Source organism: Hydra vulgaris, chromosome 03, assembly GCF_038396675.1.
Source record: "Hydra vulgaris chromosome 03, alternate assembly HydraT2T_AEP".
NCBI lineage: Eukaryota > Metazoa > Cnidaria > Hydrozoa > Anthoathecata > Hydridae > Hydra > Hydra vulgaris.
This window is the reverse complement of record NC_088922.1, coordinates 10,545,001-10,559,464: the sequence shown is the minus strand read 5'-3', so window position 1 is coordinate 10,559,464 and position 14,464 is coordinate 10,545,001. Positions and strand designations below refer to the sequence as shown.

At 30.1% G+C, this 14,464-nt stretch overlaps 2 protein-coding genes across 2 annotated transcripts in view; one reads left to right on the top strand and one right to left on the bottom strand.

Moving 5' to 3' along the window:
- LOC100205877 (maltase-glucoamylase) overlaps positions 1-14,464 on the top strand; it is a 110,200-nt gene that overhangs the window by 7,445 nt on the left and 88,291 nt on the right. The gene's annotated exons all lie outside the window — the stretch shown is intronic.
- LOC136077944 (uncharacterized) lies at positions 9,295-12,949 on the bottom strand. The gene has a single exon (XM_065792306.1). It carries the CDS (start codon positions 12,401-12,403, stop codon positions 10,604-10,606), a length of 1,800 nt encoding a protein of 599 aa, XP_065648378.1. The 5' UTR covers positions 12,404-12,949; the 3' UTR covers positions 9,295-10,603.

The following is a 14,464-nucleotide window of genomic DNA, read 5'->3' as shown; positions in this document are numbered from 1 at the left end:
TTTTCTTTCACTTTTAAACGATAAAACTCGATTAACTTTGGGTTCGCTTCGAAACAAAGATACTTTACTTCGAAAATCCGAATTGTTCGAAACTAAAAAAAAAGTTCGTTTCGAAACAAAACGTAAAGTCAATTTCGAATTCGCAATCGAAGTTTCGAATTTCGCCCATTACTAATATATATATTTATATGTGGTCATTGAGCTTATTTTAGAATCTGTTGTCAAAATAAGAACCCTAATACAAAAGCTTAAGGTTTTCTAAAGAAACCTTAAAACAGCACCTGCATTTAAATAGAAAATATGAATAATATGGAAAATATGTCAAATAATATATGGCAATATGGAAAATATATCAGTTAATTTAATCTCATGCAATGTTTATAATTAAATTAACACCTTTAAAAAAATATTATGGGGTCAAAATGAATAAAAATGGTGGATTTTCCGCCAATAATGCCTAAATTTTAATAAATAAACCACTAACTACTTTATGAGGGTGAGTTTTTTAAAACAATATGAAAGACCTAATTCCTATGCCGATACGCCAAGCATTTTTCATTTCTATGTTACGCAACATTGATGATTTAAAAGACGTGAAAATATAACAAATCAGTTAAATTAGTTTATATGTGAAAGTAAAATTGTATAATGGCTGAAACTTAAAATAGATAAAACTTACTTGATTTAAAAGTGATATGCGCTTACTTAATTAATATTTATATATTTCACTAAATCTCTTTTCCGTGCTCGTAAGCAAAAAAATGCGAGGAAATTTTTATAACGTTATCTAATTACACTATTAATTTTTATAACGTTATCTAATTACACTATTAAATATGAAGTGCAATTTGTTTTCTCAATATTTTATCTTCTTCAAATGATGCTATTATTTACAGACTCTGCTATTGAATCAAACGGGGCTTCAGAAGCCAGATTGAATATAGTAACTGATCCTAACAAGCCAAAAGATAATACCATTACCCTGTGTTTCTATCTATCTTCTTTAAAGGTTCCTTACTTGATAAATTAGAATTATAGCTCTAAAACATCAGCTATTAAATCAAACAGCGCTTTAGAAAACAGATTGAATATGTTAACTGATTTTTACTAGTCAACAGTAACAAATTTATTTACCCAAAAGAAAATTAGTGGTATAACGCGCCGTTTTGCAGCCACGTGGTTCAAAATCTATCCATGGATCCGTAATGACGTCGGTACTGATTTAGCATATTGCATCACGTGCATCAAAGCTACTCGTCTACTACTTCATTTCTTTGCTTTATCTACTCTATCTGCTTTTACCATAATAGGATTTGATAACTTTAAAAAAGTAACAAATAAAGATGTTTTTAAGGCTTATTACATTTCTCATTTGCCTAAAGAAGCAACATTGCATGTTTTGAAGGTTCTAACAAAGTTCGGGAATGTTGGGACTGCTTTTTTTAACGAATTTCCTTTATGAAAGCTCAAAAACAGATAAGTTATTCATTGGAAATAATGATTTTAATACAAACAGATAACTTGTCACGAGCAATACAGCAATGCATGGATTGCTGTTGAAGGTCAACATTCTGTTTATAATATTGTTCAAATATTGAAGTCAATCAGATTTTGACTTTAATATTTGAACGTTATTTAACGTGCATTTAAGGTTTCATAAATACAACTAAAGATGAATAATATAACAAAAAACTCGATGTTGTTTTTTAGGCATTTGAAAATGATTTTAGAAATGTTAAATTAATTTCTCAATTGAAAAATTTTAGGTTCTGCTTGAAAAAAGCATTAATAAATGCAAAAAAATTAAACCTAAGTGAGGGTGAAAGTTGCTTTATGCTTCAAGGGGATATTTTAACGAAGTTACTCCTGGTTATGCCTGCAAATAATGCCGTTAGCAAATAATAGTTTTCCGCTTTAAATCGTGTAAAAACGTATCTTAAACGTGTATAAAACGTTAAAATCTTTAACCAATAGCTACTAACAAACGCTTGAACCATTTTAAGTAATTATATTGATAGTAATTACAAAAAAATACGATTAAACGTTTTTGGACTTTTCTCCAAATACGATACTCAATGATACTCAAACTAAAATAAGGTAGCAAATTTACTCAAACAAAAAATGCTCTGGGTATACCTTATTACAAATCAACTAGAAAATAAAACATAATCCCCTCTCTTTTACATTGCAAGAAAATCATAAGGTTTTTTTCTGATTCACCTTCAAAATGTTTGATTCACCCTAGCAGTATTATCCTTTTAATGAAATTTTTTTCCTACGGGCCAGTAGTTATAATAACTGTCATCTGGCATTTTCCACCTAATTTGTCATGATACAAGAAACAGTGAACATTATATATTATTTATATAACATTATCTATATTCCGAGGATTAACAAAAAAAAAATTATATAATTGATATTTGGCTAATTTTTCAAAAAAATTGCCCTTATTCGGTAAAAATTTAGCATCAGTATCACATTCAGCATTTAGTACCAATATTATTTTAGCAAAAACTGTTATTTCACTACTTGCAGATTTTTGTGCTTCGGGGTTTAGTGATTTCTCTCAGTTAATATCTAAATAATTTTTTGATTCCCAGAGGGTCAATACCATTTATAGTAGCATTTTAGCTAGTTTTGGTTAACTCTGACTATTTTAATTCTGTAAAATAATATTTAAAGACATTTATTTTACTAAAAATTTTTTTTCAGTAATATTTAGAAATATTATATTGTTTAAAAGTTGAAATTAAAAAAATTTTAAACAAAATTTCCTCTCGATATTTTAGTATCAGTATTGCTAAAGATTTTTAAATTTGAATTTATATTAAATATGTTTTCATCTTCAAGTGAGCTGTCATCAGAAAGTTTGTCGACTTCATCTTTAGTTGAGTTTTTACAAACAACACCTTTGTAATTATCGCATGCCAAAACCAAAGTAAGACCATTTCTTCAACACGCATAGCTTTGATCCACACGTCTTCCTCAACAATAGTTGACAGTAGAGCAGGAAATTGGTGTGTGTAAGGGGAGGGGGATGACACCCTCAAGTACTAAATCCTAGTCGGCAAAAAATGAGTTTAGTTACCTTAGTTGGCAATTTGAAATTTCCTTCTAGAAAGGATACTTTGTACATTATTTTTAGGCTTAAGTTTTTGCTATCAATAATAAAAAATGATTTAAAACCGTTTCAATTATAAAATGTTCGACAGTACCTAACAACAATCAATAAGCACTTTCGTAAGTAAATTGTATTGCAGAAATTGAATAAAAGAGCGGTAAGAACTGATGATCAAAATACTCTTAAATCCAGTTTGAAGTAAAGTATAATTAGATATAAACTATTTGTTCGTTACTGGTTTTGTTTATCGGTTTATGCAGCTCTTTTATCTGTTTTCTGAACAATTTTACTAATTACTAATGCAGATTTATTTTGTTAAAAGTTTCAATGAATATAAATAAAAACAAAAAAAGAAAGTTAAAAAATTGTTAAGTTGTGTATTTAAATAACATTCTGGACAATGATTATAAAAGAAAACATATACATGATATGTATGTTTGATATAAAACATAGAGTAGTACGCAACAAAAATGATCTGATCTTCTAAATTGTTTAATTCCATATATACCATGCCGGGCACGTAGAATTAATACATTCGTTGAACACCGCTACTATGCCAGTATTATAGCTAGATTAAATTTATTTTCTGCGTTAGAAAAATAAATTTTTTTTGTTCCAGTGCATAGAAATATAAATTTAGATTTACAATAAATAATTTAGTTCTGTAATTTATTTAAAATAAGATAAACAGCTCGAGCCAAATTAATAAAATCTGTTTTGGTTTGATTCGTATCAATTATAAATAACATTGTAGAAGCGTCAACTGACAAATATTTAGATAAAAATACTAAAACTCAAGCTTTAGGATTATTTAAAAAAATATTTGCTAACATTTGAATTCTCAGTATCTTTGTATTTTATGAAAAACATCAAAATGAAAATGAACTTAAAGACTTTAACATAATTGATGCTCATATGTTGCTATACAGTTCAGCTGAGATTTTTTACAGTGTTAATGTTAAAAGCTTGGCAATGGATAATTTAGTGCAATAAAATATGCGCTTCAATTAGGCATTGACCCTGAATCTGATTTTAAAAGAGTTCATAGAAGAAGACTATTGCCAAAAAAGCATTGATTCTAATCCATATTCTCAGACGATATATAATTTTCATATAGATCAGAGTTCAAAAAAAATTTAGATACTTTATTGTCTTCTGAGCATTTGAAAAAGTGTAATGCAACTATTAAACAATTGTTTATTTTATTAAAAGCACCATTAAGTACAAAATACTTCATATAAATCAATATAAAGAAAAATTATCAAATTATTCCCTCCAGGTTGTGAGACATCTATAATAAGTGATTATGAATTTATTCAAAGTTTTTAGTTTTTATTCATTATTGTGAAGACATTTCTAACTTATCAGAAACTTTTAAAGTATTGGAAATGCACGAGACGCTTTTGCCAATTATATACAAATAGTTAAGATTACGTTAAAAGCACCCATAAGTAACTCTAGGTAATAGATTTACCTATATGTTGAATTTACAAAATTTAAGCTTGCAATTCATTTCAGTTGATTATCAAAAATTTAGATTGTGTCTTATATAAAATTACAATTTAATTCTTACTTATCATAAGATATAAATAAGAAATTAAAAAACCGAGTAAAAAAACTAGCTACATGGTCGGTCATAATAAGTGTCATTTTTCCACTTTCAATTTTCTGACACTATTCCAACAGATTCAAACTATAATTTATTAATATTTTTCACAGCCAAACCTGTAAGTATACTTATGAATTGTGGTACTATACCGCCGTTTTTGTTGAAAGAAGATTTGATTGTACAATTCTTAAGGCAAATGGAGCCATTTGCATATATCTGTTGTGTTTCATCTCTGAATGTGGTAAGCTTTTATGTGGTACAGTATAATAAAAAAATTGATAGACATTCTTGACTTCATTTTGCAGACTGGAAAAGTTCATCAAACAATCTGTGTCTCTTTGATTTCTTTAGAAAGTGTAATTTTGAAGCTTTACCTTTTTCATGTATTGCTGATATTGTACCACATTCACCAAACGCATGAATGAGAAGCAAGTATAATACAGTTGAATATTCCAAACTACTTGTTGCAGTTTCTATATCAAATTTTTTGACTTGATTTCAACCATTTTTACCATAGTTTGAAAGTAAGATAACCTGGCTCATTTCCTTCTTCCAAAAGTACATCAACAAACAAAAGGGTGGAGTCATCAAACTTTTCACTGAGCTTCTATTAACTTACTTTTGTTTGTTTGATTTAAAGGATAACTAACCATGAGCGAGATCTCGTCTCGTTCTCGTTTGTCGTGAGAAATGGGACTTCTCGTGAGAAACGAGAAATAGAAAATTCTCGCGAGAAGTAGAACGAGACTTAAATATTATATTATTTTCCAGATTAAAAATTATTATAATTTACAAAATGTTTAATAATTTGTTTTTTTAATTAATTAATATTTTGACTCCGTGATTTCATTAGGTTTTTTAATTAGATTTAAAAAAAAAATCTAATTAAAAAATTTTAATTAGATTTTAAATATTTTTAATTAGATTTTAAATACAAAAACATTTTGTATAAAATGTTGCACTTTCGACTTAATTTCATTAGTTTACCAGTGGAATTCAACTTGACACATTGTTCATATTAAAAAGAAATATTCTTGCCTCATTTCAACGATCAAAAATGTCACCAAGAAAAAATAAAATCTGGAGATATTTTCAAAAAACAAGTGACGGTGCTGAATGCAAGGCGTGCAAAAAGTCTTTAAAAACAAAAGATGGAAACACAAGCGGACTTCATCGTCATCTCGAAAAAAAACACAGCCAAGATTACGTTGAGTATTCTGAAAAAACTGACGACTCTCTTCTTCCTCCTTCTAAGAAGAAACAACGAACCTTGGTCGAAATGCTTGAAACAAAGTCCAAATATGACAAAGACAATTCCATTCAAAAACAGTTTGACTCTGCAATGCTGGATTACTTTTGCACTGATCTGGCATTTTCAGCAGTCGAAGGAAGAGGTTTCAAGAAATTGACATTGCAAACCCTAAACTGAGCCTTCATCACAGAACAACATATTCAAGAAAGCTTTCAATTCGGTCAAGAGAAGTTCAAGCTGGAATGAAAAGCATAATAACGGAGATTACGCCAAATCTAAAAAGTGCTGCATTTACTTCTGACCTTTGGACTTCTAGAGCTCAGGACAGCTACATCTCTTGGACTTTTCATGCTATTGACGAAAATTGGAGACTACATCACTGGACACCCCATGTCCAACAGTTCCCAGGCTGACACATAGGTATCTTAATTGAAGGACAGCTGGATTCTTTCTTAGAAGAACTAAATTTGCCTGCTGATTTGCCAATGTACTGCGTGAACGACCAGGCAAGAAACATGAAACTTGCAGTCAAATTGTCAAAGCGCCTTGACCAATGCTTGTGCAACAATCATATTTTGCAATGTGCAGTTCGAGACTCATTTAGAATGAATGCTGGAATGAATGATGCATTGCAAACATGCAAAGATTTGGCTTCTTTAACTCACCAGTCAACAGTTGCAGCTGATTTGCTTGAATCAGAATCAGACGCTCAAGGAATCAATTTTAGACAGTTACGCCAATCTGTTGACACAAGATGGAATAGTGAACTGGATTGCATGGCTTCTGTCCTACATCTAAAGAGTGCAATTTTCAGCTTTTGTGCAAATGAAGATATTTTTTCTTCAAAGACCATTAGTGCATCACAGTGGAAATTCGTTAAGGGAGCAGTAGAAATTTTGGCACCACTTGAAGAAGCTACAGAAACGTGGTCGGCTGAGTCTATACCAACAATTAACACTGTCGCCGATTCTCTTTATTTAATCTATGACAAAATTAATCAATTTATTGAGACGGATGGAAAAAATGGCTACGGTGTCTTGTATGCAAAAAACTTGAAAAGCTGCATTGAGAAAAGATTTCCTCTTTGTCACACTGGAAACTTATTGAGTGCTGCAGCAAACTACTTAAATCCTGCTTTAAAGGGACTTCACTTGAAGCTCTTCAAAAAATTTCAAACAACAAAAGAATGGTTAGCCTCACAGGTTAAGGATAATGTTGAGTGCCAACCTGTTGCCAGAGTCCTTTCAGCAGATTTGTCCCCTATTTCAAAACTGAAGCGCAAGTTAAACGTCAGACTTGAAACACAAGAGCCAACATCTGAACTGAATCCTATTTTGAGCGAAATGTGCCAGCATGAATATCTCCCTGATGCCAAAAAAGACTTTCCGATTCTTGATTGGTGGAAATTACATTCAAATACATTGCCAGAACTCTCTTCATTAGCTAGACAAATTTTAGCTATTCCAGCAAGTTCAATTAAATCAGAGAGAGTTTTTAGCTCAGGTGGAAATGTCGTCCGATCATCCAGACACAACTTACACCCAGAAAAAGTAGAACAAATCATCTTAATCAGAGAAAACATTGTCTTGTTGGAAAAGTTTGGCAAAAAAATTCTGAATTAATATTTAAAAAAGTTGTTTACATTTGACAAATGTCATTTGTGTCTATTTGTCAAAATGATGTTTACATTTTTTTTATTTTACTTGGATTTTAATAAATTTGTTTTCAAAAGTTGTTAAATTTCTCGTCTCGTCTCGTTCTTGGTCTGACGAGAAGTACTAACTTCTCGTCGCGGTCTCGTCTCGGTTTGAAAAAAACTAGTCTCGCTCATGGTTAAGGATAATACCTGATGGCTAAAAAATGAGACAAAATTTAAATCAATTTATGTATGCTATTCATAATCATGCAATGATTGTATTCGCATGCCAATGTTGTATTCGCATATGTGAAATATGATTCGTCATCCATGACAAAATCAAAATCCGCAAGCGGTTAATACCCTTCATTGATGAACATTACAAAAATGAAGAGTACTTGTTCTGGCCAGATTTAGCTAGCTCGCACTATGCAAACGAAGTAGTTTCTTTTCTCGATGCCAATAACATCAAATACCTGCCAAAGATAAAGAATCCACCCAATGTACCAGAAGCTCGACCAATTAAGGACTTTTGGGGTCAGTTAAAACGCTTAGTCTACGAGGATAATTGGCAAACAACAAGCATTCCTTAACTCAAACGGCGTATCGTGAATTGTATTAACAAAATGGATCCGGAAGTGGCAAAACGTTATACCTCAATGACTTCAGTTCATCTAGGTCGAATGGCTTTTAATGATGTTATTGAAAACCAATAAATTTATTTTTTTAATATCATATAATTGTTTTTAAATTAAATTTGATAGCTATGTAACTATGGCTATAATAACAATTTTAAAGTTGTCTCATTTCTTAGTCATCAGGTGTTAATGTTGTGAGCAAACCGCTCACACTTTTATGTATGGCAGTACTTCAATATCATGACAAATAGCTAACTTCATTGACGGCAAATGATGTCCATGATCTTTTGATCATGGACACCATCGGACAATTTTTACAACCATTAAAAACAATGGTTTTTAGCTAGGGGTGCTCAAGTAATGGAAAAAAATTACTTAAGTAATTTTAAGTATTTTTTTTTCAAATTACTTAATAAACTTAAGTAACTTTATTTATTTTCCAAAAAGTGAAAAATTACATCTAATATTACAATTTTGTGTGATATAGTACTATATAGGTATAACGAATCATAACCTAACTTAACTTTCAAGATAGATTTGTAAAAAAAAAAAAAGTCTTTAGCACTAAAGCATTTTTCTCTAACAATTGATGATGATGACAAAAACTTTAAAGTACAGTGCAATTTTTTAAGCATTTTTGGAAGGTCATTTGATCCTTCAAATTGAGCCACTTCTTTTTTAATGCAATCAAAAACATTTAAGTAAGCCTTGTTTTTTATTAAATTGGAGTTTTGAGCAAGAAAAAGTTCTTCAGTCTTATTCTTTTTTCGTAAAGACTCTTTACTTTTAAAATTGGAGGCTTTACATTCAACTGTTGATGCTTTAGGATCTTTAAGATCATAAGAAAGACGTAAATACATATCTCCCGCTATAATTTCTTATAATTTATAACTTATATTTTTTTGGATTGTCTAGACTATAATCTTTTTTTGGAAACATGGTAAAACAAAACTAAGAAACTAAAAGTTATAATACTTTAATTTTAGGTTTTAAATTTAAAAGTCGGACAACTTTTATACAAATTTTTGTAAAACATCATTTTTGTGTTGATTTAATTCGGAAAAAAAAATTAATTGATTTTACTTAAGTAATAAAAATTTACTTAAGTACTTGATTTGTTTAAACAATTACTTATTACTTAAGATACTTGAAACAGCCCTATTGGTAGCTTTTGCGTAGTTAGTTTTCTCAATAATATCTGTACAGACCAACAATACTTGAGAGTTTTGTTATACTTTTCCAAACAACCTAAAAATAAAAGTTGTGAACGTTGAATTCAGCAGCGTATGTAGAATATTTCCATGTTCATGGTTACGTTAAATGAGAAAGTTTTGCAAAAAAATATGGTAATTGGAGCCTCAGAGCAAAAATAACCCAAAAAGTTCGCTCCCCTACCCCTAACGAGAGAGTAATGAGTTAATGAATTATACTTATTCAATTTCATCGACAATTTTCATTTAGTAGTCTTTTAACATTTAATCATTTTTTAATTTTCATTCAATAATCTTTTTAACGTTTTAAAGTTATGAACATGTGAAAAATTCCGCCCTAACCTAAATGAGGGGGTTGCAAATTTGACATGATCATAATTTTTAAGCGATAAAAAATGGTTTTTTGAAAGTTAAAACCTATCCATGAACTTAAATTTAGTAGAATGCGCTAAAGTTTATATTTTATCAACTAGTTGCCCTACGTTAAGGGTAGGGGAAGCAAGCTTTTTGGGAGTATTTATGTTCTCAGGCTCATCGCCGGGAGCAAAAATAGCCCAAAAGCTTATTAAAGAACATTCTAATTTGGCATAAGCATGAGCAAACTTAAGGTGGTAGTATAGTAATTAGCAAAAAAAAAAAAAATCACCTTTTTCAAATAAAAAAAAATTCTACAATGTGTAATATAACATCAATAAGCAAAAAAAAAAAAAAATTATGACAAATCTTCTTCAGCATAATTATCGCTGAAGGCCCATAAATGGGGTAAACTGTGACAGAGATTTTTCAAGAACCCTTATATATTTTTTATTGAAAATTTGGCTGGTGATATATTACATGTGGCATTGCAACATAGACTAGAAGATTTTGATATGGTCAAAAAAATCAAAAAATATTTGCATTTGTGTAAAATTTTGCAATTTTGGGGGTAATTTATGAAAAAAAATGATTAAAAATTACTGGACGAGAGAAGCAATAAAAATTATCCTAGTGTATGTTGTAGATACTAATGTAGTGAGTATGTGTGCCAAATTTCAAGTAAATCTGATAATTGGTTTTTTAAAAAATCCACGTCGCAAACCCCAAATACATGATTTTGAGAAAAACGCAATTAAAAAAAAAAAGAAGAATAAAATAGTTCAAAATTCACCACTTTTATAAGTTACACCTTCCAGTTCTTCATTTTGGTCACAAAAACCTTTTTTTATTGCTCTTAACTTTTTTCTTCTTGATTTTACTTTAGTACTACATTGTTTTTCTGCTTTAATGATTCGTTTATTGTCTTTACGTAAACAGTAATTTTGCGCATTTACACCGAATTCCATTCCAAGCTCATTAAACAATTTATTTAAGAACTGCTGCCCTTCATTAAAATTTAGTACAGCTGAGGCTACTCCTATACTTAGAGCAGTTCTTTCAATAAATATATCTTTTGGGCATCGCTTCCATATCAACTGGTTTAAAGACTCATTGGGATTCTGCGTTTTTCCATGCAAACATTTTTCAAGAAGTTTATCGGAACCAAGGTCTATAAATATTGGTTTGATGGTGTTGCAGACAGCAGCGGGAATACAAATATTTTCTTTATATGAAATTTTGCCAGTCAGTTTGTCAGACTGGAATTTGCACCAAGAATCTTTGGTACGCAAACAAAACTGATGACGCGTTTCGCCATCACAACTTTCAGAACAGTGAAAAAGTACAGCTGCAACACTCTTTTTCATTCCATATAAATTTCCAACGTTTTGCCTTATTGCCTTACCATAATAATTTTGCAATGTATTTATAACATGTTCTGTTAAACGACCTGCTCCTCCTAACTTTTTGCCATCACATAAAGTTTCTTTATTTTGTTTTTTTAAGTTTCTTAATCTAGTACCAACACGTTTTTGAATATGCCCAATGCACTCTGCTTTTTTTATTTCAAAATCTCCATAAGGTTTTGCAGAAACGACATTAACATATGAACTGCTATCTCCATCTCCTAGAAACGTTGTATATCTCAAATTTTTTTTTTTTTCAGAATGCAAAAATATTTTTATTGTACCACTTGATTCCATAGAGGAGGCTGAACCGGTATGACTGATTTTGCACTTTTTATAATGTAAGGAGTGAAAATCATTATATTCTTCATGATGTGTGTACTTTTTTAACTCCCATAAAGAACACAACTTACAAGTTTTTGTTTCTATTTCGTAATCAACACACTTACCATTTTCTACAGCAACAGCTGTTACTAATCCATTGTTTGAGGTGTATCCACGTTTCTGCCATGATCCATCAAACCCACAAATAATATCTTTAGATGTTTCATTGATTGATAGTAACTCATTTGCTGCATTTGACATGCTTTTGTCAACCAAACTTTGATAGACATCCAACATTATGTGCAATGTGTCATTATAGCAGTTTTTATTCATTGGAGGGTTCATGTTCATAATTCCACAAAATGTTTCTATTGCTGAAAATCCCTTACCCATTTCACGAAATGCAATTACTGTACGAGTGTTTATGTCAAAGCGTTTTCGTCCAACACAATTAATTTTTTTATCCATTTTAGCAGATGAAAAAAAAATCGTTTCCCATTCACAATCACTGCAACAAATTTTTAGTCCAATACTTAGGCCATATTTTTTTGAAGAATCAAACTGCAAATTTACTAACTTGTTACATTCTGGGCATTTAAGGACCATTATTGCTTTTTTAAGTAAACCAAAGTTCATAATAAAGTTAAAGTCTTCATTTATCTGTTGAGGTTCATTTACAACTTCTTTGTTGAACAACTTCTTGTAGGATGAGGAACATGGTATGTTTTCAACTGAAGGTATGGCTACGGTTTCATTATTTTTGCAGACATTTGTATGTCTGTTTCCATAAAACTTTCTTTTCTTATTTTGGTATACTCTTTTAGAAGATTGTTTTCTTTTCGTTCGACCCATTACACTTTTATTAAAATAAGATATTTAAAAAATTGACTGATGTATACTACACTATAGACTATTGGTGAACTTATAAAGAGCATAAATAGCAATAAAGCGTGCTCATTCGCGTATAAATCGAGTCAATAAACAAGAAGTAACTGCTGATTAACAATTTTCATTTTAAAAGTTTAGCATGAAACTGTTTTTATTGTTTATATATAACTTTGATTGCAAAAACCCGTAGCAACCTGGTAAATAAAGCGTTGCTACGGATAAAAATTGATATTGAACAATTTAAAAGCAATTTCAGAGGTATATACTGATTTTTTTATTATAAAGCAAGATAAGATTTCGACTCTACAATAGTTATATTAGCTAAAAAATGTATTTTTGAAAAAATGAATTTTTCAATTTTAATTACTATACTACCACCTTAAGCTTGCAGTTTGTACAATGCGTGAAAGTGTCGTATCTAGAACATCAAAATATCTATTTTTGAGTTTTTTGCATAAAAGTTATTCAACAAAATTGTGCCGTTTATTCATGAAAAATTTTCTTTTGAGTACAAACATTAGAGTTTGACCCGATTTCGCTAAACATAATTGTGTAAAGAATTTTCATTTTAAACTTTGCTGAATTATAACAACCCAATAAGTTCTCTTTCTATCACTTGGATCAAATTCTCTTTGGTTTATCTTTACAAATAATGCACTCCTTAAATATTTTTATATAAGCTGAAATAAAAATATAAGAAAATTTTTTTTTTGACTTTACTTAAAATCCCACCTGCTTTAGAGGTAAAGTACGGACAATTTCTCAGACAGCCGCTTAACGTCATTCCAGAAAACGAGAATGTCTTTAACGTGGATCAAAATTCCTCGAGTGAATAAGAATGCGAAGTATGAAATGAAAGAATGAGTGAAAAAATGAGTGAAACAGAATGCAATAAATGAATAAGAAAGAATTTCCCCTGTAGCGTGGTAACAGTGTTCTTGGCAACTAGTGCTTGTCCAAGAAGATAACGAAACTTTTTGGGTCACCTTTAATTTAGAAAAACAAGATAAAAAAGTTGAGCAAAAAAACATTTTAAATTAAAGTTTTTTACTTTGTTAAACATTATTAGAGTAAAAGTTAAGTTTACCTTTACTTTCCAGAGTAGTAGCTTTTTTGTTGCAATTGCTACTCTGAAAAAAAAAACCCGCCAAACTCATACACCATCTGCTAAACATTTATACAATGTGGAATATCAGTAAACTGATAGCCAGTATATTCTCTCCAATTTTATGAAGCAGTGATTGCACATGTGTGTAGGCACATTACAAACAAGCATGTCGTATATTAATGCCTAATATCAGTACCAGATATGCCTAAAAAAATACCAGATATTCCTAAGTAGACTTAGACATATCTGGTATTTTACTCATTGCTGTATATACTCAACTTGCTTCTTTAAAATCAGCTACTCGTTTTAAAGATTTTTAACTTAAGCATTTATATAAGAAATTTGATTGTGCAAAATAGTAACTTGATACACAAGCTCTTTCTTAGACAACGCTAGTGTATATTTACAATGTTTAATAAATAGCATATATGTGCTGTCACACATATATGCTATTTATTAAAAGTTGTTTTCAAGAATATTGTTATTTTCATTTTTATAAATCCATAAACTTTAAAAAATGGTTTAAAAATTAAAATTTGATGAGGGCTACATGAATCAGTAAATTATAACAATACTAGATTTATGGGATGGCATGAATGTGGGACATGTGTGGCTATGTTATTAAAACCACCTATGGCCATATGGGCTGTAGTAATTATATCACTTAAGTATTATAAATACCGTAACCATACATTGCCCACATCTGCACAATCCCGTAAATTGAGTGTGGCCACAATCACCTATTAACATATATCATCTATAAGTAGCTCCAAGTCACTCCTTTTGAAAAAATTTTGATAAGTTCTTTAAATAAAACTTTGTATCACTTTTTTCTTCATCATATCTTACGACATATCCTGAAATATAGCTAAGGCCATTTTAAGATATAGATTTAAGCTAAATCCATATTTAAATAA

Excerpts from the sequence above, each read along its gene's own strand:
- LOC136077944 (XM_065792306.1), bottom strand. The coding sequence starts at position 12,403 with ATGGGTCGAACGAAAAGAAAACAATCTTCTAAAAGAGTATACCAAAAT.